Genomic DNA, 24,717 nt, shown 5'->3' on the forward strand with positions numbered 1-24,717 from the left:
AGTATCAGAGGGGTAGTATCATTAGCCTATATCAACAAAAACAACAAGGAGTCCAGTGGCACCTTACAGACTAACAGATTTATTTGGGCATAAGCTTTTGTGGGTAAAAAATCAATTCTTCAGTTGCATGGAGTGAAAATTACAGATACAAACATAAATATATTGGCACATGAAGAGAAGGCAGTTACTTCACAAGTGGAGAACCAGTGATGACAGGGCCAATTCAATCAGGGTGAATGTGGTCCACTCCTAATAATTGATGAGGAGGTGTCAATACCAAGGGAGGGAAAATTGCTTTTGTAGTGAGCCAGATGTAGGGATCGGTCCTGGCTGGCAAACCACCAGAAACCGCCCCCTGCAAAACCCCCTTTTGCCTTTGCCACAGAATGCTGATTTGTCTCAGAATGCTGACTCCATATTATCACAAGATTAGGAAAATACCGCACGCTCTGCCCACATGCAATGGGTGAGGGGAAAAGGGGAAGAGAGAGTCCTCCACCAATGCGAAACAAGTAAACAAGGCTGTAAGCTATGCATGATGCTGTAACTGAAAGAATAAAAAGGTTGCCACGCCTCACGGCGGCGCGCTCTCCTGATCACACAAGCTGTCTGCGTCTGGTTCCTTCCCGCATCTGGTGACCCCGACGTGATTCCAGCCCTCCGTACCCACCGGCCGGTCGAGCCGTGGTGCACCTCAGTGCGTCTTTGCGCACTCCCTCGTGAGTATGGGGGGGGACTTGTCCGTGCAACAGAAGGCTCATGTGAAAGAGCTGGTTAAGTTACTCAAGGTAACTGGTCGCATAACAGCATCACAGCAACATGTGGAGGATTTGCTCCATGTTATAGAGGTTAAGTGCCCTTGGTACCCCGAGAAAGGATCTCTCGAGGTTTCTGACTGGCAAAATGTGGGCGAACGGCTCCTAAGGGAGCCACGAGCGCCCATCCAACACATCTTGCTGTGGCAACATTGTGCAGAGGCAATCGGGCGTTTGTGAAAGGAGGCGCCCCCGCTTGCCTCTCCCACCCCTACCCCACCTCCCTCATATGTCACGGAGGTTGAAACCCCAAGTCCTGCACCCAGGGCGACAGCCCCTAGTCTAGCCCCCTCTGAGTCCTTGCTGTCGTCGCCCCCTCCCTTTTGCCCCCTCCAGTTCCAAGCGCGGTACAGGCTGCTTTCGGCCCCAGCTGGCTGTGAAGGAAAAATATAGACAGAGGCGAAGCAAAGGAAATACAAGTTACAGAACTGAAATTACATTTGCAAAGCTTAACTGTCCAGTAAGATCCAACAGTGTGCCTTTGTGACCCTGGAGTCGGAAGCCACAGGCAGCCGACCTGGACTGGAATCTCTGAAAAAGACGCCGCAGGAGATTCCAGGGTGTAAAAGAACAGCCCTCTCAAGAGCAGAAGCATGTTGGAAATTCTGGACAAGCTGTATACAGGATAATCTCCCTTCCACCTCTCCCCCTCCTCTGAACATTACACACAGAAGTGGCCAGTCTGGACGTACCTGTGTAAGTATGAAAGAAGCTTCGGGCTTGGGGCATTAATATTTTCCTGAGTGATGTGGGAGCGTTCCCAACACTCTCCATTGTTGTTTTATTATTTTATTAATGAAGCTTCAAAATTCAGTTATATGGTGTATTTTCTTTATCTTCCCCCAGCGATCCTGTAGTGTCAGCCTGATCACCTGACACGAGGGATAGATTGGTAACAGAAATTTGTCACAGCTTGGTGAGCAATTTAGAAGGGGGGAGCACTGCAGAATTTACACCATCTATTTGTTTTACCCTTGTTATTTTGTGTTTGCTTTGGTTGGTACTGTTGGTGCTATATGTTAAGAATTGCATGAGTAAAAGTATGCCTTAATAGGATAAGGAAACGCTATTTGGTTCTGGTTCTGTTCTGTTTAACCAGTTACTGTTGTTTTTATGCTCTGTATACATTTGGGCGTTAGGAGTGTGGGCGGAACTGAACCTCTCGTTCGTAATTCCTTGGAGTGGAAGCCAAGAGTGCGAGGAAGCTCTGAGGTTGAATTGAGATCCTTCTGTCCCGTCCCCTGTAGCGGACAGTGTATAGAAGTGGGAAAGTCTGACTTAGACTGTAATTCCCTCTGCGCTCTGTGTAATTTCTTTTTTCTGTTTAAGTGTCAGCAGACAGATGGGTGGGTCTCTAGGTAAACTCTCTAAAGGGGTTTGGATTTTTGTTCAGGTGGCAAGCCTCATGAAGGAGGACTCGGGTAGTCTTGTGAGTAAGAAGGTTTAAGAAAAAAGACCAGGAGGGGTGGGGGCTAGTTAAAAAGCCCACCCTCCTAGCTAAACTGGTAGTGGAACAAGTTGGTGCCCATGGAAGGGACGGTTCAGCAAGAAAAGCAGGATCGGGCCCAGGCAGGCAGGCAACAGAGAGAGAGATTGAAAAGCAGGTTGAAAAACTTTACGGGTGTAGTGGAAGGAAAAAGTCAGTAAGTGTAAGCATGGGGATTTCAAATACCCAGGACTTACTTGGCATGGTGATTTAAGTTGATAAAAGTGGCTGTTGGGAGACAAGCAAGTGATTTAAGGGAGAGTGAGAAGTTAACTCTGTAGTTGCTGGAGGAAACAGCAGTTGAACTTTGTAAATATGCTAAAGAAAAGGGCTCTTGGTGTCTGCGAAATGTTTGTAAATAAATTTAGGCAAAAAAATTATTGAATTGCTATTATTTGGTTTGGCTATGAATAATTTAGTTAAATTAGCTGAAGAATGTATACAGTGTTATGTAATTGAAAACCTAGGCTGCTTATGAAACAAATATAAGAAAATATGGGGTAATTCCTCTGTTCTTGCCTGAAGTCAACAAGGGTATTTGTATATTTCAAGCGATGATTGTCTGCCCAGAAGGGGTGGGTAGACCTCTGTTTTTTGTCTTTCAGATAATCAAAGAAAACTAATGCCAGCTAAACAGCATTCAACGTATCATGCATTTACTGGCACAACAGGAATTATGTTTTGTGTTCTATGTCCTGTCTTGTGGTGTTTGTCTCGTGGCCAAAATTGTTGTGTTTAATATTTTCATAGGATAGTCTAGTTAAAATTAAATAAAAGGGTTAAATGCAGATACTTGTTTTATTCCCCTTTAAAATACAAGGTGTTTGGATAAATCAAAAAAATGTAATACACTAAAGTCTAATGCATTTGCTTAAGTAAGAAACAGAAATTGTTGTTATAATTTGCATGCCAACGGTCTTTGAAAGCAAAGACATGAAAAGTTAACCCACTCCCCATATTGTACATGGGATCTTTCTGGCTGCCTCAAATTTCTAGCCAGAGGGCTGGGGATGGTGGAAAGCCATTGGACTAGAGGTTGAATTCAATGAACTCCTCAAAGTGGGTGTGCTTGTTCTAGCTCGTTGCTCCAAAGTTCTGTAATAAGGTTATTTTAGTAAAAAAGTATGTGTGACATATATTAAATAATAACACTAATGTACTGTATAATGGCAATGTTTACGTGTTCGTTGCTGGGAAAAGGTGTATAAGTAAAAAGTAAAAGTTTCCTTTGCAGGTTAAAGGAAGCCAAAAAGGGAAAACAAAAAAAAAAAAAGAACAGAATGAGTTAACTAAAAAGAAAAAAGAAGCTAGGAGACTGTAGATAAGACACTGTCTCCATTCAAGGACACTGCTCACAGCTAAAACTTGGCTGATAACCAAGGAAAGGGGGGTGGGGCTTGAATGTGCCCAAGCAGCTATGAGATTTGCAAAACACTGCCAGGCACTAATGAAATGTGTTAAGTTTCTTTTCTCACAGGTAAAGAAGCGCTACCCAAAGACCGAATCAGCCCTTGCCTTCCCGGATGCCCTTCAACTAGCCCTGGCAGGCTTTGTGGGCTCCCTGTCCTATCATATTCAGAAAGATCCTCGCCTGCATGCCATTTGTCACATTCCCACTGTATTTTGTAATTTTTGCCAGCAAACCCCCATAATTAATGCACTTACAGTTTTTACTGATGGCAGCCCCACCCGCGGTGTGGTTTCCTGGCGTTCTAACGCACAATGGCATTCAAAATTTACTACTCCCCAAACCAGCCCTCAGCAAGCAAAACTTGCTGCTCTCTGCTTAGCTTTTTCTCACTTCCCCAATATTCCACTCAATGTTATTACAGACAGTCTTTAGGTTGCAAATGTGGGCACTGCTATAGCTGGCAGTTATGTTACTCCACTTATGGAGCGGTCACTCCTTGCCCTTTTCCTTACCCTCCAGCAACTGTTACGTGCCCGAACCCATCCATTCTTCATTGCACATATTTGTAGCCACCTTCCCCTCCCCGGAATGTTATCTGAAGGCAACGCTTATGCTAATGCACAAGTGCGCATTTCCTGGGTTCACTCCCCTACCTCCAGCCACGCCTTTCATCATCAAAATGCTAAAGCGCTTGCGCAACAATTTTCCATCCCATCGGACAAAGCTAAGGCTGTTGTCCAACAATGCCCGCAGTGCTCCTCCCTTCATTCCTACCCTCCCACTGGCGTTAACCCCCGCGGCCTCGGTGCCAATCAGCTCTGGCAAATGAATGTCACACGTTTTCCCCCTTTTTCCCCTTGGAATTTTCTTCATGTTACTGTTGACACTTACTCAGGTTACCTTTGGGCCACACCCCATAAAGGACAACGTGTTCAACACGTTATCAATCACTTTGTTCGTTGCTTTTCTGTTATGGGCATCCCAGCCAAGCTCAAAACAGATAATGGGCCTGCATACTGTTCTCAGCAATTTGCTGCATTTTGCTCCCGCTGGGGCGTTGTGCACACCTTTGGCATCCCCTACAATTCACAGGGCCAGGCCATTGTGGAGCGTGCCAACCGCACCTTAAAAACAGCTCTCCTCCAACAAAAAACAAAAGAGGGAATTCCGCCCACCTTGCCAGACAAGGAGGAGTGGTTAGCACACGTCTTATATACAATCAATCATTTAAATCTAGCACACGTCTTATATACAATCAATCATTTAAATCTTGTTTTTGATGGTACCCATTATGTTTCCCGCTTACAAAAACATTTTAGGTGCAAAGAAGAACTCCCCGCCCCAAAAGTGACGTATCGGCAACTCCCCGGCACTTCGTGGAGTGCCCCAGTTCCGCTGATAACCTGGGGGCGGGGATACGCGGCCGTCAGCACGCCACAAGGACCGGTGTGGGTCCCAGCTCGTTACATATGTCCGTGGAAGGAGGACCCCACTTGCAACCCACAGCATGGCGTGGCACCAGGGCCTTAGCGATCCCATTCCTGATTTTAACCCGTTAATAACTACAACAGTGACTTTGTCTCAAGAGCGATACCGCGGTCCTCCCAATGCTCCAGTGACATGGGGGCAGATGAAGTCTCTCTCCCAACAGGCTGACCACCTGCTAAAGCAACAAGATAAGGAGAAGTCTCCGGAGAATTTTTTACTTGCCCTTATTGCTTGCCTAAATGCTAAATTTTGTGTGATGTTATGTATAATGCCTTGGCCACCTCCTTAGTTGGTATACCTGGCTTAATAATTAGTAATAGTAAAAATTTTAATTGGTTAGCTTGCTCAGCGGTTAAAGCTCTTAATGCCACGTCTATTGCAGTGGCATTGCTTAATGAGGAACAAATGCAGTTACGCCATGGTATTTTGCAAAATAGAGCTGCTATTGATTATCTTTTGCTTTTGCATCATTATGGCTGTGAAAAAGTTAATAATATGTGTTGTTTTAATATTTCTGATCATTCTCATGCTATTGAAAATCTATTAGCCATTATTAAGAATCTTACTGCTCAAATTCAAATTAACAGTGACCCATTTTCCTCCTGGTGGGACTGGCTGGCTAGCTGGCTGCCAGGATGGGGTTGGCTACATCAGCTAATAACCTACAGAGGACTCTGCCTCTTATTCCTCGTGCTCACCTGCTGTGGCATTCAGTGCATTCCCTCCTTAATTTCATTGTGCACCCAAGGGTGCCCATGGTCCAAACAAAAGCCTGCCTTTTCCTTTTAAAAACAAAAGGTGGAGATGTAGGGATCGGTCCTGGCTGGCAAACCACCAGAAACCGCCCCCTGCAAAACCCCCTTTTGCCTTTGCCACAGAATGCTGATTTGTCTCAGAATGCTGACTCCATATTATCACAAGATTAGGAAAATACCGCACGCTCTGCCCACATGCAATGGGTGAGGGGAAAAGGGGAAGAGAGAGTCCTCCACCAATGCGAAACAAGTAAACAAGGCTGTAAGCTATGCATGATGCTGTAACTGAAAGAATAAAAAGGTTGCCACGCCTCACGGCGGCGCGCTCTCCTGATCACACAAGCTGTCTGCGTCTGGTTCCTTCCCGCACCAGGCACTCCCAGTCCCTATTCAAGCCCAAATTAATGATGTTAAGTTTGCAAATGAATTGTAGTTCTGCAGTTTCTTTTTGAAGTCTGCTTTTGAAGGGGTTTTTTTGTTGCAGGATGGCTACTTTCAAATCTGTTATTATATGTCCAGGGAGATTGAAGTGTTCTCCTACTGGCAAATAAATCTGTTAGTCTTTAAGGTGCCATCAGACTTCTCATTTTTTAATCTGTTTATCAATTTCCTTGGCATATTTGGAACATTAAATTTACTGACCTGAAGATTTTATATAAAATCATGGAACTGATCCAGCTCTTACTGAAGTCAATTGAGAAACTCCCATTCACTTTAGGGGAAACAAGATCAGTCCTAAGACCCTATATGCTATTTTTGTACTAAGTGAGTTGGACAGATAGGCTGATATGAAAATACTACTCATTTTGAACCTTTTAAAGTACTGTCATTTATTTTCCCATTATAATTCTCTGATTGGGAGACTGAATCCAAGGACTGTGTCAAAGCTATCTTAACACTTCACTGAAAGTGGCAATATTTTGCGATATTTACCTGTATTCCCCACATGTTTGCAATAGGTCTTTTCATCTCTAACATCCATGCCTCCTCGTTTAAATTGACTACATGTGGTCTGAAATCAGTTAGGATGGCAGCTTTTAATTTGGTTTCATATATGAAATAAGAACCAGCACTTCAAAACCTGTTACTTTTAAGGAAAGTCTTTCCATGCACATTTAGATCCCAGGCTTCAAAAATGTCTGAGAAAACATTCACGTGTCTGAACAAAGAAACACAGAGAAAAACTACCCCAAAACATACTGCACAAGAAAAGCCACAAGTGACTTGTATTGTTTAATATGCTTCCCACATGAGCTAGTGCTCAGCACAATAAAATCTTACCCGAAAAGGCACATATAGTAACACCACATGTTACATGGAAAGTTTTACTTTTATCCAACAGCCTTCTTGTTTTCTTGCTGGCAACCTAGTAAGAAAAGAATTCAAGCAATCTCTCTTCTAAAATGAAGCAATGGAAAATAAAGTTAAAAGTAATTGATTTTCTAGACATGATTTGTTTGTCAAATTAACATTTATACGAGGCTTAACGCTATTTGATCACAATACCTACATTTAGTAGGAACAGGATTAGAGACAATAGGGTAACTCCATGGGTTTGATGCAGAAGTTACTGGAAGATGTTGTTTGGTGTGTGTTATTCAGGAGATCAGACTAGATCAGCATAATGGCCCCTTCAGGCCTTAGGATCTATGAGTCTATAACTAAAAGTGAATGAACTTTTTTAATGTAAATGAGCAATAGCACAGGACAAGGTATTTAGACTCTGTGTCTATCATTGTCAGGCACAAAACAGAGGACACAGGATAAAGACAACTGTTATCTTCAATTTGCAACTATTCAAAAAGTACCTCAGGCATCCAATAGGTCTGTATTAGTTGAACAGTGTTACTTAGATTTTTGTCACAAGTAACTAATGAGTCACAACCCACGGAAATTACTGGTTACTGGATATTTAGAGACCAAACCTTCTTTAGTTTGTCAGATTTCTCTTTCCAGGATGCCCAATATGTTATTTATTTGGGATTCAATCACACCCAATAGCTCACACTGGAGGCAGCATAGAGCAGCAGAATAAGGGAGGTATGTCCACTTTTCTACTCTTGGTGCTCTGTATTTCCTTGCTGCATGGCTTGGGGTGGGGCCACAACCCGCAGCCCACTTTTCTCTGAGTTTAGGTAGAAGAAAATAGTCCTGATATTCAAAGCACACACCAGCTATTGAGCAAGAGAGGAAAATGGGGACAAGGTTTCACTTGCGCTCAATCTTCTTTTGCACACAGGCACATGATGACCTTACTTACCAAAGCAAGAAATGTTCTTAGCACTGGGTCCAACTCAGCTAACAGCCAAATCAATATGAATACTTTTCTTGGCTTCAAAGGGATCCAGAGCTGGGTCCACACACAATGCATCTACCATGCACATCTAGGATATCTGTCTGCAGACCAGCACCATATACAGTCAAGCAAATGCATAATAACTAAATATGTGTGTACTGTAACCTTTCTGCTGTTTCTTTGGAATCTGTCTGTGCGCATGGTCCTTGTTAACTGATTGTATGCTAAATGTTGTTTACCTTCTGAGATCCTCGGAGGAAGGCCAGGAGAATACGGCACATCGGTAAAAGGACCAGGCTGCAGTTCAGGTTGAGGACAGATGCTGAAGCTCTGCTAATACATAATCCTAGCTGAACAAATACAGTAGGAGTCAGATTATAGAGCAATAGTATGGTCCAGTGGGTAGGGTGCTTGACTAGGACTTGGGAGACCCAGTTTCAATTCCCTGCTCTACCACAGGTTTAGTATGTGACCTTGGGCTCTCTGTGCCTCAGTTACTCCTATAAATAAATAATAGTACTTCCTCAACTGATAGAGGAGGTGTGGGGATAAATGCACTAATGACTGTGAGGGCTCAGGTACTATGGAAATGGGGGGGGCATGACAGAGTGTAACAAAAGATCTATTACACCCTTAATGTCAAAAATTCAGGTGGCTTTACAAAATGAACTAAATTTGTCCAAAGACCCTGTAGAGTAGGGTGACCAGACAGCTAGTGTGAAAGATCAGGACAGGGATGAAGGATAAATAGGTGGCCTATATAATAGAGAATCCAAATATCGGAACTGTCCCTATAAAATCAGGACATTTGGTCACCCTACAGCAGAATAATTAAAAGAATTCTTTGTTCTTCCCTAGAGGAGCTTGGAGATGCCCAGTTGTTGCCTCTGAAAGCAGAAGAATCTGGAAAGTTTTTATAAATGGCAGGACTCAGATCCTGTCATAAACAGATAGTTACGGGTTAATGTCTTTTTTACCTGTAAAGGGTTAAGAAGCTCGTAAACCTGGCTGACATCTGACCAGAGGACCAATCGGGGGACAAGATACTTTCAAATCTTGGTGGAGGGAAGTCTTTGTTTGTGCTGTTTGTTTTGTTCGTTGTTCCCTCTTGGGGCTAGAGGGGCCAAACGTGCAACCAGGTCTTTTTCCAATCTTTCTGAAACAGTCTCTCATGTTCAAAATAGTAAGTACTAGCTACAAAAGGCGGATTAGTCTTATGGTTGTTTTCTTAACTCGTGAATGTGTATTTTGCTGGAAGAATTTTTAAGTCTGTTTGCTGTAACTTATATCTTAGGCTAAGCGGGAGGGAGTCCCTTTAGTCTATATAAGCTGAAGACCCTATAAACATTTTCCATCCTGGTTTTACAGAGATAATTTTTACTTTTTCTTTCTTTAATTAAAAGCTTTCTTTTTTAAGAACCTGATTGATTTTTTCCCTTGTTTAAGACCCAAGGGGATTGGGTCTAAACTCACCAGGGGATTGGTGGGGGGAAAGGAGGTGGGGGGAAGGTTAATTCCTCTCTGTTTTAAGATCCAAGGAATTTGGATCAGTGCAGCCTCTCAGGGTAACCAAGGGAGGGGAAAGTCTGGGAGGGGGAGGGAGGGGGAATGGTTTATTTCTCCTTGTTTTAAGACTCAAGGGGTTTGGGTCCTGGGTCCTCCAGCCAAGGTTTTTGGGGGACAGGGAGTGTACCAGACACAGGAATTTCTGGTTGGTGGCAGTGCTATCAGATCTAAGCTAGGAATTAAGCTTAGAATGGTACCTGCAGGTCCCCACTTTTTGGACGCTAAAGTTCAAAGTGGGAAAAATACCTTGACAGACCCATAAGTAACTGTAGCTATAGTTCAGACCTAGCCTTGTAAAAGAAGAGAGAAAATCTACTGCAGGGGTCGGCAACCTTTCAGAAGTGTTGTGCCGAGTCTTCATTTATTCATGCTAATTTAAGGTTCCGCGTGCCAGTAATACATTTTAACGTTTTTAGAAGGTCTCTTTCTATAAGTCTATAATATATAACTAAACTATTGTTGTATGTAAAGTAAAAACTGTTTTTGAAATGTTTAAGAAGCTTCATTTAAAATTAAATTAAAATGCAGAGCCCCCCGGACTGGTGGCCAGGACCCAGGCAGTGTGAGTGCCGCTAAAAATCAGCTCATGTGCCGCCATAGGTTGCCTATCCCTGATCTACTGTGAGGATTTGTTGACCTAATGTAGGCCTGATCCAACTCCCACCAAAGTCAATGGAAAGACTCGCTTTGACTTCAGTAGGAATTGGACTGGCCTCTTTTTATGTCAAAAGGTGACAACTCACTTGGAAAGAACTGCCACCCTAAGCAATGCTCACAAGCACATAGAATGGAATAAATCAAAAGCAACACTAATGTCAACGGAGCAACCACCCTCAAAGTGACCAGAGGGGTTAAAGCGGAGGAAAGGATTAAACAGCATGAGGATCCTCATTAGCCACTTAACTAAAAATTAATGACTTTGTGATAAATGAGCCAAAGAACAATGTCATGCATTAATTCAGCTAAAATGGAAATAATTGTGCAGCTTCAGAGACTGCTGAAATAGATTTGCAGTAGGTCCTTACCAAGTCACACAGTGCTACTAAACACATTCCCTAACTTGGACCCCAAATCAGTGGTGGGGAGTTGATACCTGGGAATTCCACTCACTAAAGCTTTTATAAAATATGCTACATAACATTTACCAGTCCACTTGGATCCTAAGTAATAAAACCTAAACCACACGTCAAATAAATGAGAAAAGTACACCTTGTGATGCCTTAACCCTGTATTTTGTTGTCTTACTTTGCTCATTCGTTTGCTAATTCAAAAAATTTAGCAATTTGTAGCAGTTATTAGTTTGAATTTGCATTTTTCTGTTAGCTTTTACAAAAGATGCAGTTAGACTGTCAGTAGATAAAGAAATATTACTCCTAAGGGACTTCTACAGAAACACAATATCTCACACACACACAAAAATGAATTAAAAAAGTATACATGTCAAAAGACAAGTCATTTTTGCATAAGTTTTATGTATTTTTTTTAATATATATATATATATGAAAATATAGTATCAATTTATAGGTTATGGCTGATGAAAATTTTTGTCCTTTTCCAAAAAAAAAAAACAACAGCTATTTTTGTAACATGTAACCTCAAATGTAATCAAAACAATTTTAGGTTTTTCTCGCTTTCTTTAGCAGGAAAAAATAAAGGAAAGGGGGGAAAAGGAAACTAAAAAAGAGAGGGGAAAACTAGGAGAGGAGAGTCAGTTTACAGTTAGTTGAAAAATTTAAAAAAAAAACTGAAGAGTTTTGGAAAAAAATGAAAATTTGTCATTTCTTTCTAAACTTTTTTGTGGAAAATACAATTTTTCCACCAGCTCTAATATTACATATACATACACATACTGTCATAAACAGATAGCTAAGGGTTAATGTCTCTTACACCTGGAAAGAAGTACCTGAAACACCTGACCAGAGGACCAATCAGGAAACCAGACTTTTTCAGATCTGGGTGGAGGGAAGTTTGTGTGTGAGTCCTTTGTACTCTCTCGGCTATGAGAAGTGATTTCTGTTTCCTGCTTTCTAATCTTCTGTTTCCCAGTTGTAAGTACAAAAGATCAGATAGTGATTTATATGTTTTTTTGTATTTACATGTCTATGGTTGCTGGAGTGCTTTGAATTGTATTCTTTTTGAATAAGGCTGTTTATTCAATATTCTTTTAAGCAAATGACCCTGTATTTGTCACCTTAATACAGAGAGACCATTTTTATGTATTTTTCTTTCTTTTTATATAAAGCTTTCTTTTTAAGACCTGTTGGAGTTTTTCTTTAGTGGGGAACTCCAGGGAATTGAGTCTGTACTCACCAGGGAATTGGTGGGAGGAAGAAGTCAGGGGGAAATCTGTGTGTGTTAGATTACTAGCCTGACTTTGCGTTCCCTCTGGGTGAGGGGGAAAGAGAGATTAGCTCTCGGTACTTCTGTTTTCCAAGGCTGGAAACGGGGAGGGTGGAATCCCTCTGTTTAGATTCACGGAGCTTGTGTCTGTGTATCTCTCCAGGAACACCTGCAGGGGGGAAGGGAAAAGGTTTATTTCCCTTTGTTGTGAGACTCAAGGGATTTGGGTCTTGGGGTCCCCAGGGAAGGTTTGGGGGGACCAGAGTGCCCCAAAACACTCTAATTTTTTGGGTGGTGGCAGCTTTACCAGGTCCAAGCTGGTAACTAAGCTTGGAGGTTTTCATGCTAACGCCCATATTTTGGACGCTAAGGTCCAAATCTGGGACTAGGTTATGATACATACACTTCTCATTTATAACTCACACCGGTACATGTCTATCAAGATTACGTCCACTGTAACATTAGAGGCAGCGCTGTCTTCCTGATGAGGCATAAAACTAAGATCTAAACCCATTATAATTATTAAAGATCCCAGGAACATGTTATAAAGGCAGAGGTAATAACCCTGGTTTCTTGGCCGATTTCTGACATGGGCAGTTATATTGCCCAAACAGTATTAACTCATCCTCTACACCATAGTCTGAACAGTTATTAGTCTGAATAGTTATTTAGAGTTGCTGTGTACTATTTAGGAGTGCCATGTTCCACTTGAGGGGCTGCATTACAGTGATAGATGAAGAGATATGTAAGTACTGATTACGGATTATTGTATAAAGGACAGAGGGGACAAAATCCTGTGGATCCCTATCAGGCATGGAGCCACAGAAAAGAGGTGATGGTAACAATGATCTTATTTTTACATGGCACCTTTCTTATAGAAGGATCTGAAATCATGTGCACACTTTGGGCCCGGCGTCCCCTGTACTGGGAAAGGAAATTGTGGAAGGTTGCATGCCTGCACAGAGTTTGTAATAGTGGATGATTCTCCTGTATACACCCCATCTCTTTGTAGTGAGTTTAGCCATAAAGCAAGCAGGTATCTGAAATACGCACAGATTGTATAAGATCTTCAGTGGAGTGGTCCACCTGGCTGGAGCGTCTGTGCCTCCACATTGGCTCCCAATCCCCCTTGGTTCCTTTTAGTCCGTTTGTTAGAGCTGAACTGCTAGGGGTTCCCCTCATCAAACACTAGCCTCCAGAGAATGAAGGGAGGACTACCATGAAAAGACTCGCAAATGTTCCTAGTGTTGTGATGATGGCATGAAAGCGTGATCACCCCCCACCCACTCACCACACACATACACCCTGGACCTGCTCCCTGCCATATCAAGGATCTAGATCTCTGCTGAATACCAACTGAACTGCTTCCATGGGAACAAGGACAAGTGGGATTTAGGTAAAAGAGGGCACAGTTCTCAACCCACGGTTCAAAGGGGATAAAAAAAATCATTTGAACACTATGGCATTCACAGTAAATACAGCATTTCTATTTCCTTGCCCTAGATTAAGCTTAAAATGATTCCCACGTTATGCAAAATGAATTATTTTAGAACATCACAAATATTTTTGGAGTATCAGAAAAGTGGCTCTTGACAATCTTCTGTTTCACTCTGGCATAATATTTGCATAAGCTGAATTCTGGAGAAGTGAAGTTTGTTGCTATTTTCATTAACTATTATTTCTGTAAAGGGTCTAGAAATGAGCTGTGTGTGTCAAAGGAATAATTAAAAAAACTGTCATCAAAGTGTTAAAACATTTTCATTAGAGGCTTTTGACACAAAGAACAGGTAAGAGAATCTCATTGTTTAAATGAGAAAGAGCAATTATTTGAACTACAGTTCATGCAAAATCCAAAAATAAAGTGAGAGTGCTAAGAGTAAACATTCCAAAGCTCAAGAATAATAAGCAAAGCAACTGGTAAACTTTATAACTTCTGTTATCTGGCACATGTGATACATTACAAGGATACTGAACGGGACATTTCTGCTTGGGTTGAAATGTACAACATCCATGCAGCCATTATCTAACAGCACTTTTATCAGATTGCAAGCTCCTAGAGGCAAGGGCCATGTTTTGTTTTGTTGTTCTGTTTGTACAGCACCTAGCACAATGAGGTGCTTGTCCATGACTGGGGCTCCTAGGCATTACAAATAATAAATAGTAATAACTAGATGTGATTATCTCACACAAAATTACAGTGGAATCCCATGTCTATTGTTAGCTGAGCCCAGGGTGATTACTGTCTTGAACGTTATTAAATATGTGAAATTATTTCTTGTCAGAATCATAGAACCATAGGGTTAGAAGGGACCACAAGGATCATCTAGGCCTGGGTTTCTCAAACAGGGGCCCTCGCTTGTGTAGGGAAATCCCCTGGCAGGCCGGGCCAGTTTGTTTACCTGCCTCGTTCGCAGGTCCGGCCGATCATGGCTCCCACTGGCCGCGGATTGCTGCTCTGGGCCAATGGGAGCTGCTGGAAGCGGCGCAGGCCGAGGGACTTACTGGCCGCCGCTTCCATCAGCTCCCATTGGCCCAGAGCAGCGATCCGCAGCCAGTAGGAGCCGTGATCAGCCGGACCTGCAGACAGGGCAGGTAAACACACCGGCCTAGCCCGCCAGGGGCTTTCCCTACACAAGCAGCGACCCCTGTTTGAGAAACCCTGATCTAGGTTAACTCCTGCCAAGATGTAGGATTTGTTGTGTTTAAACCATCCAAGACAGGTGGTTATCCTGCCTCCAAAACCTCCAGTTAAGAAGCTTCCACAACCTCCCTAGGGAGTTTGTTCCATTGTCCTACTATTCTTACAGTTAGGAAATTTTTCCTGAGATTTAATCTAAATCTAATGAGACACCTCCCCCATTTACTGCCATATAACTCCTCTCACTCATGAGTACGCATGCCCATCTATCCCATAACTTCAGACCCCTCCCAGTTGTTCTTGCCCTATGACCACCCCCTAAGAATTCTCCGTTCACTCTGGTGTAAATCTGGCAGGCAACACTGAAAGCGATTGAGTTATAAAGGTGCAAATTAAATGAGAATAAGACCCCTAGTCTCTGTGTACTGAACTGCCCAGGTACACTATGGGGGAGAGTGAGGGAGGACAGGCAAGAGTAGAAGAGGACGAGAATCAGCCTGCCTTTCTATAAAAAATTAAGAAGTGCCCTCTGCTGGAATCGGATTGCCATCTAAATAGGCCAGCCACCATTATTTGTATTTTGTCTTAGTGTTATTTAATAAATACTCTCCTATAACGCACTGCCTTCCTATTAATTCAGGTTAATTTCCATCAACATCATTACAAATAAAAGGTGAAACAACTTCTCAAAAAAAGCAGGACACTTCCAAAAGAGTGTGATCCAAGTATTTTGATGGAAAATGTCACGTGGTTCAATAATCCTTTGTGTAAGCTTTTACTGAGCAGAAATCTAATTGGGCAACGTGCTTCTTGTGACAAGCTCATGAGCTGTGGGAAAACTATGGATAAAGCAACACAATGAGTAATGTCTAGAACCACAGTTTACGGAAGGTCCAGAAATAAATTGGAGAGCTAAAGCTTCTCTTGATAAACATCCAAGAGCTCAGAAATGTCACCAAGTAACTCATTCTTTCCAAGTGATCCCTAAATGGTCTCGCAACTTCCTTTATGCTACCTGGGCGACTTTAAAACAATCATGTAGTAACAAATGGCTCAAAAGAGTGGACCTTTGGATTTTTAAACAATGATAGAGGAAGAGAAGATTCGTGCTCCAAGGCAAATCTTAACAGGGGGATATATCCCTGTTAACTATAAAATAGCAGGCATACAATCCTCTCTTGTCCCCTGGCAGGCTGGCATGGTCTAGAACAGTGGTCTCCAAAGTGGGGTGCAGAAAAGTATACTTCAGGGTGCGTGGCTGGAGGAGCACTGCCGAAGCAGCGCCGCTTCAGAAGTTTGGGAGGGGGTTTTTTTGTTTTTTTTCCTTCGGCAGTTTGGGCAGGAGTCCAGTTTTTGGGGTTTGGGTTTTTTTTTGCACTTGGGATGGCAAAGTTGGTAGAGTCGGCCCCGCGGCACGGCAGGGGGTGCGTGCTCAAAACTTTTTTGCTGATGGGGTGTGTGAACAAAAAAACATTTGGAGACCACTGGTCTAGAAAGACAAGATATTACTTCACATAAGTAGCACATTAAATTGTTTCATGCAGAGCAAAAGGAGGAAGCAACTCCTGCTGCTAGGAGTCCTCTGTCTCTCTCGGTACCTAACTGCCCCTCCATTATTATCATTTCTGAGCACTTCACAACTTCTTCAAAGTAAGAAATAACCCCAACTATACATACAATATGATGAGGGTTAATTTAGCTACAATGAATCAGGAAAAAGATCTTGGGAGTCATCATGGATAGTTCTCTGCAGCGGCGGTCAAAAAAGCAAACAGGATGTTAGGAATCATTAAAAAGGAGACAGACAATAAGCTGAAGAGTATCTTATTGCCCTTATATAAATCCATGGTACACCCACACCTCGAATACTGCAGACAGATGTGGTCTCCTCATCTCAAAAAAGATAGACTGGCATTAGAAAAGATTCAGAGAAGGGCAACTAAAATGATTAGGGGTTTGGAACAGGTCCCATATGAGGACAGATTAAAGAGGCTAGGAATTTTCAGTTTGGAAAAGAGAAGACTAAGGGGGGATATGATAGAGGTATATAAAATCATGAGTGATGTAGAGAAAATAAATAAGGAAGTTATTTACTTGTTCCCAAAATACAAGAACTAGGGGCCACCAAATGAAATTAATGGGCAGCAAGTTTAAAACAAATAAAAGGAAGTTCTTCTCACACCGCGCAGTCAACTGGGGGTACGTCTTCACTACCGGCCGTATCGGCGGATAGCAATCAATTTCTCAGGGATCGATATATCGCGTCTCATCTAGATGCGATATATCGATCCCCGAACGTGCTCTTGTCAACTCCGGAACTCCACCACAGCAAATGGCGGTAGTGGAGTCGACAGGGGGAGCCGCCGACATCGATCCTGCCCCGTGAGGATGGTAGGTAACTCAATCTAAGATACTTCGACTTCAGCTACGCTATTCACATAGCTGAAGTTGTGTATCTTAGATCGATCCCCCTCCCAGTGTAGACCAGCCCTGTGGAACTCCTTGCCTGAGGAGGTTGTGAAGTCTACGACTATAACAGCGTTTAAAAGAGAACTGGATAAATTCATGGAGGTTAAGTCCGTTAATGGATATTAGCCAGGATGGGTAAGGAATGGTGTCCCTAGCCTCTGTTTGTCAGAGGGTGGAGATGGATGGCAGGAGAGAGATCACTTGATCATTGCCTGTTAGCTTCACTCCCTCTGGGGCACCTGGCATCGGCCACTGTTGGTAGACAGGATACTGGGCTAGATGGACCTTTGGTCTGATCCAGTACGGCCATTCTTATGTTCTTATGTTCTAATGTATTTTCCTCACAATAAACCTGTGAAATAGGGAGGGTCTATCATACCCATTTTACAGATGATGAACTGACGGTGCAACTAAGGGTACATCTATGCTGCAAAAAAAGAAAAAAAAGCTCTCAGCAGTGAGTCTCCGAGCCTGGGTCGGATTCACGGGGCTCCTACTACGGTGCTAAAAATAGCAGTGTAGACATTCCCATTTGAGCTGGAGACTCAGTGAGGGGAAAGGGTCTCAGAGCCCAGGCTCAAGCCCAAGTAGAAATGTCTCCACTGCTATTTTTAGTCCTGCAGCACAAGCCCCACAAATGCAAGTCAGTTGACCTTGGCTCAGAGACTCGCCCCCGTGGGGTGTTTTTTTGCAATGTAGAAGTATCTGAAATGACTGCCTGTAAACGTCCGCTGTTGGGGTTCGCCCCTCTCTGGCGCGGCTGGGAGCCAGGTCGCCTCACTACCCACATCCGGTGCACTGGTGAATTAACCTGGTGGGGCAGGGAACAGCCAGGTGCTCAGGCCCTCAGGCAGTGGCTGAACAAACAGTTCAGCAATTTAAGCCCAGGCCCTAGGTTGGGGCAGGGCAGCAAACCAAGGTTCAGGGCTCAGACCCTCGGGCAGGGGCTGAGCAAACAGTTAGCAGTTCAAGCCCAGGCCCTAGGTCAGGGTGGGGCAGCAAACAGTAGCTCAGGGCTCAGACCCTCAGGCAGGGGTTGAGCAAACAGTTCAGTAAATTAAGCCCAGGCCCTGGGTCAGGGTGGGGCAGCAAACAACAGTTCAGGGCTCAGACCCTCAGGCAGGGGCTGAGCAAAGCAGTTCAGTAGTTTAAGCCCAGGCTCCAGGGCCTGAGCATCGGGGCGAGGGGGAGACTGCCACCCGTGAGCGGGGTGGCAGGGGGGACGCAGGCCCGTCCACTCCTGCGTCCCAGCGCGGGGCCCTAACAGTGGCAGGCAGCCCGCTGCTGTGTCAGTGGGGATCCTGGCCGCAACACATTGACATCGGCTCTGGGTGTGCTGCAGCCAGACTACGGTCGGCTGCCCCCGGGCCACTTCTGACTTTCCCCTCTACTGGTACCTGTGTCTCAGCAGTGTCTTCCACAGCGTCCTACACCATGGGCTCCTCGGGATACTGAGGGAGGGGTAAATTGGGCAGCTCCTCGGGGTCCCTTTGTACCGGTTGGCTTAGGGGCTCTTCCAGCGTCTGGTCGGCATCCAGTCTCTGCAGGTATGGTCGGTCGCAGGCGGCAGGAGTCTCCCCAGCGGGAGCTAGTGCATCAGCGTCTGGCCTCTCTGGCGGCCAAGCCACTTCTGAGCCCTGGGGCTGGGCTTTTATACTTCGTGTCCTGCCCCTTGACCTCTGAGGGGCAGCCGCAGGCTCCAGTGACTCCGCCCACTTTGGCATCCAGAAGGGTTCGCCCCTCTCTAGGATGGCTGAGAGCCAGGCCGCCTCACTACACACACCCCTACTCAAGTCTGGCTCCTGTTCAGTGGGGCCAGACTCCTCCATGCCTCTCAAGCGGGACAGAAAGTCCGCATTAGCGTGGTCCTTCCCGGCCCTATGGCGAACTGTAAAGGTGTAAGGCTGTAATGCCAGGTACCACCGCTGTAGTCTCATATTATGATCCTTCATTTGGGCCAGCCATTGGAGTGCGACGTGGTCGGTGACCAACGGGAATGAAACTCTGAGGAGATAATAATGCAATGCATCACAAGCCCATTTCACTTTGAGGGCTTCCTTTTCCACTACCACATAGTTCTTCTCCCGGGGGAACAGCTTCCGGCTGATATAAACGACCGGATGTTCTTCCCCATCCACCTCTTGGGAGAGGACAGCCCCGAGTCCTACCTCCAAGGCGTCTGTCTGGAGGATGAATGCCTGGTCAAAATCGGGACTATATAAGACCAGTTCACGGCAGAGGCTTGCCTTGAGTGTCTGGAATGCGTTATCGCACTCTCGGGTCCAAACTACTTGCAGCGGGCTGTCCTTGGTCAACAATCCAGTCAAGGGGGCTGCAATCGCCACAAATTGGGGGATGAACCACCAATAATATCCAACAAGTCCCAGGAACTGGCGTACCTGGCATTTTGTGGCCGGCGGTGGCCAGGTTGCAATGGCCTGGACCTTTCCCACGATGGGTTTTATTTGTCCATTCCCTATGGTATACCCCAGGTAGGTCGTTTCTTGCCAGCCAATGCAAAACTTCTTTGGATTGGTGGTTAACCTGGCTGCCCGCAGGGACCTCAGGATTGCTGCTACCCGCTCTAGGTGGTTCTCCCATTGGCGACTATAAATAACCACATCATCAAGGTAGGCGGCAGCGTAGTCTCGATGGGGCTGAAAGAGGTGATCCATCAGCCACTGAAACATGGCCGGGGCCCCATGGAAGCCGAAGGGCATCCGAGTAAACTGATACAGACCCGTAGGGGTGGCAAAAGCGGTCTTCTCCCTGGAGGGCAGCTCGAGAGGGATCTGCCAATATCCCTTGCTCAGATCAAGGGTGGTGATGTAGCGGCCCTCTCCTAACCGGCCAAGCAGCTCATCTACCCGGGGCATTGGATATACATCGAACTTTGAGGTGGCATTGACGCGTCTGAAATCAATGCAGAACCGTTGGGTGCCATCAGGCTTCGGTACCACCACTACCGGGCTGCGCCATTCGCTTTGTGATGGTTCGATGACTCCTAAGTCCAGCATGGCCTGTACTTCCTCTTCAACGACCTGTCGCACGTGACATGGCAAGGGCCTGGTCATGCCCCAGATCACCACCCCAGGCTCTGTCTGAATTGTATGATGAACGAGTGGTGTATCCCGGTTGGGTGTGAAAGTGCGGGGGAACGCTTGTAGGAGACACTGGGTCTGTTTGAGTTGTTTCTCAGTCAGCATCTCTCCAAGCTGGGGCCCTCAGGGATTCTCCAAACATGTTACCTGGGGACCCAGTTCGGGTTCCGGCGGGTATGGGTTAATTAAGAGTCCCTTTCGCTCCCACCAGGGTTTGAGAAGGTTCACATGGTACCGTTGCATTTTCTTGCGCCAGTCGGGCTGGTTGATCTCATATGTGACAGGCTCGACCTTTCGGACCACCTCATAAGGCCCCTGCCACCGGGCCAGAATCTTTGATTCGCTTGAGGGGAGGAGGAGTAAAACCCGATCTCCGGGTTGGAAATCGCGAGTCTGTGCATCCTGGTTGTAGGTCTGGGCCTGAGCTTCTTGGGTAGCCTTCAAATTCTCCCGTGCCAGGGCCCCAGCCTGCGTAAGGCACTCCTGGAGTTGGAGTACGTATTTTAAGAGGCCCTGGGAGGGTGACGGGGCTTGCTCCCATGTCTCCCTCATTAGGTCCAATAGGCCCTGTGGGCAACGAAAATACAGTAGTTCAAAAGGGGAACATTTTGTAGATGACTGGGGAGCCTCTCGAACTGCCAGGAGCAGAGGTGAAAGTAACTGGTCCCATCGGCGGAGATCTTCTTGGGGGAACTTGCGTAGCATGTCCTTAAGGGTCTTGTTAAACCGTTCAACCAACCCGTCGGTCTGGGGATGGTAGACCGACGTCCATAGTTGCTTGATCCCCAGAAGCTCACACACCTGCCGTAACAGCCGAGAAGTAAAATTGGTGCCCTGGTCCATAAGAATCTCCCAGGGCAGGCCTATGCGGGCGAAGACCTTCACGAGCTCACCTGCAATGGTGCGGGCCGTAATGTTTCGGAGGGGGATTGCCTCAGGGAACCGGGTAGCATAATCCACCATGACCAATATATACTGAAACCCAGCAATGCTTTTAGGGAGAGGCCCCACCAGGTCCATGGCCACACGCACGAAGGGGGTTTCGATCAAGTGCATGGGGACCAGGGGCGCCTTGTGGGTCTGTGCAGAAGCAGACAACTGGCAGTCTGGGCAGGACTTACAGTAGTTCCTCATCTCCTGGTGTATGCTTGGCCAGAAGAAGCGCATCAATATCCGGGACAGAGTCTTCTCATGGCCCAGGTGTCCGGCCGCCGGGACGTCGTGGGCTAGTTTCATGACGGCTCACCGATGGCATTGGGGCACGAGGAATTGGGTCTGGGACTTCCCCATGTGGGGGTCCCTCTCAACCCGATAAAGGCGCTCCTGCTGCAGTTCAAAGTGTGGCCACTGGGCCGCCTGGTGTGGATCAATGACAGTGCCATCAACAGTGGCCAACTGCTCGTATGCCCGCTTGAGTGTGGGATCGGTCCTTTGATCACGGCAAAAGTCAGTGTGAAATGAGGGCTCCCCAACAGCTTCTGGGAGAGAGTCCTCCGATTCTCCTGGCGGTTCAGTAGGGTCGGGGGGTTCCCCTTCCTCTTCCCCGGTCTCGGGGGGGGTCTCCTTCCAAGACTGGCGTGACCCTCGGGCGTTCCCCAGTGTTGCCGCGGAGGACTTCTGGGAACTCTGGCCAGTCCTGTCCCAGGATCACTGGGTATGCAAGGCACGGCGCTAGACCCACCACCATCGGTCGGGTGACCCCATCCACTGTTAGCTGGGCTTGAGTACTGGGGTAGGGCGGTATGTCCCCATGGACACACTGCAGCTGAATCATTCCCAGGCGGGTGTCGGCCTGGAGGCCTAAGTTTTGGCGGATCAGCGTCTGGCTGCAGCCTGAATCAATGAGGGCCACCGTTGGGTAACCGTTGGGTAACCACCACTGGCACCATGATCTTGGTGGGTTGTGGCCATCGGGCACAGGTTTCCCCTGAGCAGACCTGGCCAAAGTTCCACTGCATCGCTGTGCAGTCTCATTGTAAATGGCCATACTCCCCACAGGAAAAACAGGGCCCAAGGTCCGCCCGTCCCGGCCATGGACGCGTTCCTGCGGCTTCCCGGGGAGGGCCCTGGTTGATCCCTCAAGCAACGGGAGAAGGTGCTGGCGCTTATTGCACTGGGGCCTCCGCCAGACGGGTTCGGGGCTCCGGACCCCGGGAGGAAAGCCGTGAGTCAATCCAGGTGAGCACCCCCCTCCTCTCTGTGTTAGGGTGCCCCAACCCGGGTGGGGCTGCTCAAATAGTAAGACCCACCGGTGCCTCAGCGGCTAGAAAGGCCTTCATCAGGGTGATGGTGGTGGCTAGCGTCGCAGGCCGATGGCAGAGGACCCAGGCCCTTCCTCGCGGCGGGAGTATGTGGATGAATTGTTCCAGCACGATTTGTTCGGTGAACTCCTCCGGAGTTCATCTTTCGGGCTGCAGCCACGGCTTGCATGCTTCCCTTAGCTCCTGAGCCACCATCCGGGGCTGGGCCCCTCTGGGGTAGGCCAGGCTCCGAAACCACTACCAGAAGGTTTCCGGACTCACATCCAGGGCATCTAAAATTGCCGCCTTTACTTGACTATACTCCCGTGCTGCATCTGTGGATAGGCCCCGATAGACCGTCTGAGCAATCCCAGTCAGGTATGGGGCCAGGAGAGATGCATCTGACGAAGTGGGTATTCACCCACAAAAGCTCATGCTCCAAAACGTCTGTTAGTCTATAAGGTGCCACAGGATTCTTTGCTGCTTTTTTCTCTAGGCAAGCACAAAGCCAGTATGAGCCATGGAAGTCTATGGAGATGAAGGGGGAGAGAATATGTATAGATATGTCTGAGTAGGGAGCAGGAATGGGTGGAGTGCACTGCTCTCCAGTTATCCTCAGCAACACAGGGTCCCACGGGGACTACTGCCAGCTGGCACATGTCAATCAGGGTAGTCCCCAGGTTGCTCTAACCTGGGCTGAAGCAAAGAACCAGGGAGTCACAACTGGTTCCTGGTTCTCTGGGTGCTGCTGCAAGAGATGCTGGAGGAATGCTGTAATGGAGGACATATGCTTTTCTTGGGTTAAGCAGGATATTTCAGCATTAGCATGAGAAGAGACTAAAACTATTTATTATTAATATAAACCACTTGATGCCCCAAAGCTCTCAAGCAAAGTTATCAACAATACTAAGATGAAAACAACAAGGAGTCCAGTGGCACCTTAAAGACTAACAGAAATGTTTTTTTACCCACGAAATCTTATGCCCAAATAAATCTGTTAGTCTTTAAGGTGCCACCAGATTCCTTGTTGTTTTTGGCTACCCCCTGATACTAAGATGAAAGTTAATATCACAGCTGCATGCACTGAAACCTAATATTAAGTTCAGGGAATTCAACAGAAGGGAGCTCACAGATAAGACCTCAATAAGTAGGGTATTATTTCACATGTTAAACCCATCTTGAAGCACAAAACAAAAAGACCAAGACTAAGTGTCCATCAGTGAACTTCCATCCATGCCTCAGTTTCTCTGAATCAAAATTATTAATAGGATCTCTGTGAGTGAGGCAGGCTTCACTGCACACTTTACTTAATTTTTACTCATTTGCCTTTTCTTTGTACTGTGTATTTTTTCCTTATTCCTGATCACAGAATACATGAAAATGTCACACACCTTACAATCTGGGATGAAAGAAAAGTTTGGAGTTTGATCTTGATTGAGATCAGGTGCTTATTAAAGAAAACTTATTCATACTCCTACAGTCAGCCAAATTTGGCTGGAGCTCTGGCAAAAACAGCTTTTCTGGCTGGATTTATTTATTTCCAGAAAATGGAAGTGGGAAGAAAAAACTCTACCGGTACATTTTAGCACCTCATTTTAGCTTGTACTTGTTCCTAAAAGAGGGCACTTTGGAGGCAGAGAGCTATGCAATTCCATCCTCAATTAATTGCAATTCTTTTAAAGTTATGTGAAGTCATTGGGGGCACACTGGAGTCAGACAGTTTTTAAATGTTTGACATGTGGTCATATACTTACAGATACATCTATATCTATTAAGGACCAGACTCTAATCTCTGGGGTAAATCTGGAGTAACTACTGAAATCAACAGAGTTACTTTAAGTTTACAGTGGTGTAACTGAGATCAGAATCTAATGCAATGCAAAATAGGAAAGGGGCAGAAAGCAAACATCAGCAGCAGATTTAGTCCCTTCCCCAACATAGGGGAATGGTCTTCATAACAATACTGAAGCTCTAAATTCTTGTGGCTAACTGTCTGAGTCATTTTCTTTCCACACCACTTGGAAACCATTAATCCAGGCCATTCTTCTGAGACTGTTTTTGGTTTTTTGTCTGTTTCTTTCTTTATAGCCAGTGCATGGACACATTATATAT

General features: G+C 45.7%; 1 protein-coding gene across 2 annotated transcripts in view; it reads right to left on the minus strand.

Moving 5' to 3' along the window:
• The window catches only part of NOX4 (NADPH oxidase 4), a 173,800-nt gene that overhangs the window by 145,486 nt on the left and 3,597 nt on the right, over positions 1-24,717 (minus strand). For both annotated transcript variants that reach the window (XM_030559100.1, XM_030559092.1), the window contains exons 2-3: positions 8,491-8,601; positions 7,237-7,321 (exon numbers count right to left, since the gene is read on the minus strand). In XM_030559100.1, coding sequence (XP_030414960.1) covers positions 7,237-7,321; positions 8,491-8,601 — 196 coding nt within the window. The remainder of the gene's footprint in view (positions 1-7,236; positions 7,322-8,490; positions 8,602-24,717) is intronic.

This window comes from Gopherus evgoodei, chromosome 1 (genome assembly GCF_007399415.2).
Source record: "Gopherus evgoodei ecotype Sinaloan lineage chromosome 1, rGopEvg1_v1.p, whole genome shotgun sequence".
In the NCBI taxonomy this organism is placed as follows: domain Eukaryota; kingdom Metazoa; phylum Chordata; order Testudines; family Testudinidae; genus Gopherus; species Gopherus evgoodei.